Source organism: Corvus brachyrhynchos, unplaced genomic scaffold, assembly GCF_000691975.1.
Source record: "Corvus brachyrhynchos isolate BGI_N302 unplaced genomic scaffold, ASM69197v1 scaffold351, whole genome shotgun sequence".
NCBI lineage: Eukaryota > Metazoa > Chordata > Aves > Passeriformes > Corvidae > Corvus > Corvus brachyrhynchos.
Window position 1 is genome coordinate 1,121,644 of NW_008236203.1, and position 2,742 is coordinate 1,124,385.

General features: G+C 60.8%; 1 protein-coding gene across 1 annotated transcript in view; it reads right to left on the reverse strand.

Annotated features, from left to right (window-relative positions):
• Nucleotides 1–5: 5 nt before the first annotated feature.
• KLF8 (Kruppel like factor 8) overlaps nucleotides 6–2,742 on the reverse strand; it is a gene marked incomplete at both ends in the record, with an annotated part of 8,118 nt that continues 5,381 nt past the window's right edge. Inside the window, 2 exons of the mRNA XM_017741138.1 lie at nucleotides 6–142; nucleotides 332–440. Of these exons, the coding sequence (XP_017596627.1) occupies nucleotides 6–142; nucleotides 332–440 (246 nt within the window). The remainder of the gene's footprint in view (nucleotides 143–331; nucleotides 441–2,742) is intronic.

Sequence of the window (2,742 nt, forward strand, 5' to 3'; positions counted from 1 at the left end):
TCGGAGCGGGAGAAGCTGCGGTCGCAGTCCGAGCAGCGGAAGGGGTTGATGCCCGTGTGCTTGCGGAAGTGCCGGGTGAGCTCGTCCGAGCGGGCGAACTTCCAGGTGCAGCCTTCCCACGTGCATTTGTAGGGCTTCTCGCCTGTGCCGGGGAGCACCGAGGGGTCAGCGCTGCAACAACGAGCCCCCACACCCCGCCCAGAAATTCCAAAAGGGGAATCCCTTGGTACCTCCACCCAGCAGTCCCAAAGGGCCACCCCTCTGCCCAGGGACACAGCACCATTGCTCCCCCAGCCCACGGGGCACCCAGGGACACCAATGCCACCCCTACCTGTGTGTATCCTCCGGTGGGCTTTGAGGTGGGAGCTTTTGGTGTAGACCTTATTGCAGCCCTCGAAGTCGCACTGGTGGATGCGCCGCTTCTTCAGGTCCGGGGACCTGTCCCCCCGAAAGGCACCTCCCAAGAGCCCCCCATTCCCCCAGAGGAAAATCCCTGGCCCTGACACACGGTGCCAGCACCCTGCGCCCCCCAGGGACCCCCAGTTTCTGATACACGGTGCCAGCACCCCCAATGACACCCCTGAAGGTGCCACAGGTACGTGCAGGAGAGCTCCAGGGGTGTGAGGCAGTCCCGGGGGTGACAAGGAGCTGCTTTGGGCAGGGGGTCCCCTGCACCAGGTACCCCAAGCGTGCCCCGGGACGCAGCGCGGGGTGCGGTGGATTTGGGGGTCCCGGTTGTCCCCCGGTTGTGTTGCGGTGCCGCGGGTGGGGCCGGGCCCTTTAAGAAGCTCCACCCCCAGCCGAGCCCAGGTGGAGCCGCAGGGCCCCTCAAAAGGTGACAGAATTCCCAAATCCTCCAAAAGTTTGATTTTTCATTTCTGTAAGGAGTATTTATATCTTTTCTTGATAAGTTTTCTCTCTGGAATAGGACATCTTTCATGCAAAATCCCCAAGAAGCTTCAACTGAAGAATTTAGAGTTTTTCTTTAGTATTCCTCTGAGTCCTGCATCTGGGTTGTTCATGAGGATGTTGAAGAGAACTGGGATGAGGCTGGAGCCATGTGAAACCCCACTAATGACAGGTGCCAGGCTGATGTCACCCCAGTCCCTGTCACACTCTGTGCCTGACCCATGAGCCAGTTGCTCGCCCATCCCATGATGTGTTTATCCAGCTGTGGCCTGGACAGTTTGTCCAGAAGGATCCTGGGAGAGACAGCATCAAAGGCTTTGCTGAAGTCCAAAAAGATTCCGTTTCCTGGTTTCCCTTGATCAGCTGTAGAGGGAAATCGGGCTGGACAAGCAGGACTTTCCCCTCACGGAGCTGTGCTGGCTGTGACCAATGACTGTGTTGTCCAGTCCCCAGTGGGGGAGCACTGGGAGGCATCACAACCCCCAGCAGGAAGATCGAGCAGCTCCTCCAGGCGTTCCTGGGAGAGGAGGAGGGAGGTGAGGAAGCAGAAGGGTCTGAGGCTGAGGTGAGTTTCCAGGACAAACGGCAGGGTTGGAGGAAGGGGGTGCTATTGGCCTTTGCTCCTCTCAAAACCCAGCCCTGGACCTTTGCCAAGCCTGGAAAACAACCGGGAGGACTTTCTGGGCTCCCACTGCACAGGGACACCACCCTCCAGCGCCCAGCGAGGAAAGAGCCAAGCCAAGTACAGCCCCAGGCACTGGAGAATTCCCAGGGGATGTGGAGCTGGATGTCCCCAGTGTGCCACAGGGTCTGGCAGCCACTGAGGGGCTTTGCTGAAGCTCAGGGACCCCCTGTCCCCAGAAAGGGGGTGGCACAGCCCTCCCTGGGGGTCACCTTGGCCTTGGTACAAGCAGGAGGACAGTCCTGGGATCACAGGGATGGGGCAGGTCCAAGGTGAGAGCCAGGGGGGTCCATGGCCACAGGGAGGAGCTGGAGGCCCCAGGCTGAGCTTAAATGGGCCCAGGAATGTGGGTGGGGGTCTCAAGTGGGGGCTGCTCAGAGCAATTAAAAGTCCTCAGGGCCTCACCCAGGAGAGGGAGCTAGCACAGCCTGGACCTCCTGGACCAGTGATTCCAACTCCTGGGATGATGATTCCAGCCCCTGGGGAGAGGTTGGTACCTGCTGCCTCTGCAGCAGGACCTCGGCATCTCCAGCTGCAGGGTGATGCCCACACACCGATGCCCCTTTGTTACGGGTACTTGACACAGGACCCTGTGTGACCCCCAAACCTCTGCAGCTCCTCCTGAGATCTGGGGGCTGCCCCCTCTATTCCCACTGCCCAACCTGGCCTGTGCCAACAGTCCCTGCTGAGGGAAAGGGGGATGCTGAGCTCCAGCTCTGCAAAAGGTGTCCCAAAGGCAGGAAAAAAGGGGTGGAATTGGAGCCAGACAGAGCACGGGGGTCCCACAAAAGGGGGTGGTTTGAGGCATCTGACATCTCCCGCTGGGACAGAGTGTGGGGATGGAGAGGGAATGGCCAACAGCTCCTCCACGGGGGCCATCACCCCCTGCCCCTGTCCTTGCCACGGCTCCCAGATTTTGCCCACGGGCACTGGGAGGGGCAGGGCACCGGGAGCACACGAGGGGCAACGGGCAGGAGGCTGAAGAGCCTGAGCAGGTGAGGAGTCAAGGAGCCTCCAGGTGAGGAATCAAGGAGCCTCCAGGCGAGGGCAAACCCAGGAATAAAAACAACCGGGGACAGGAGAGAAGGGGCAGCAGTCCCGAATCCATTGCTCGCCGTCCCGTGCCGGCGGGGGTCCCGCCCCCGGGCGGG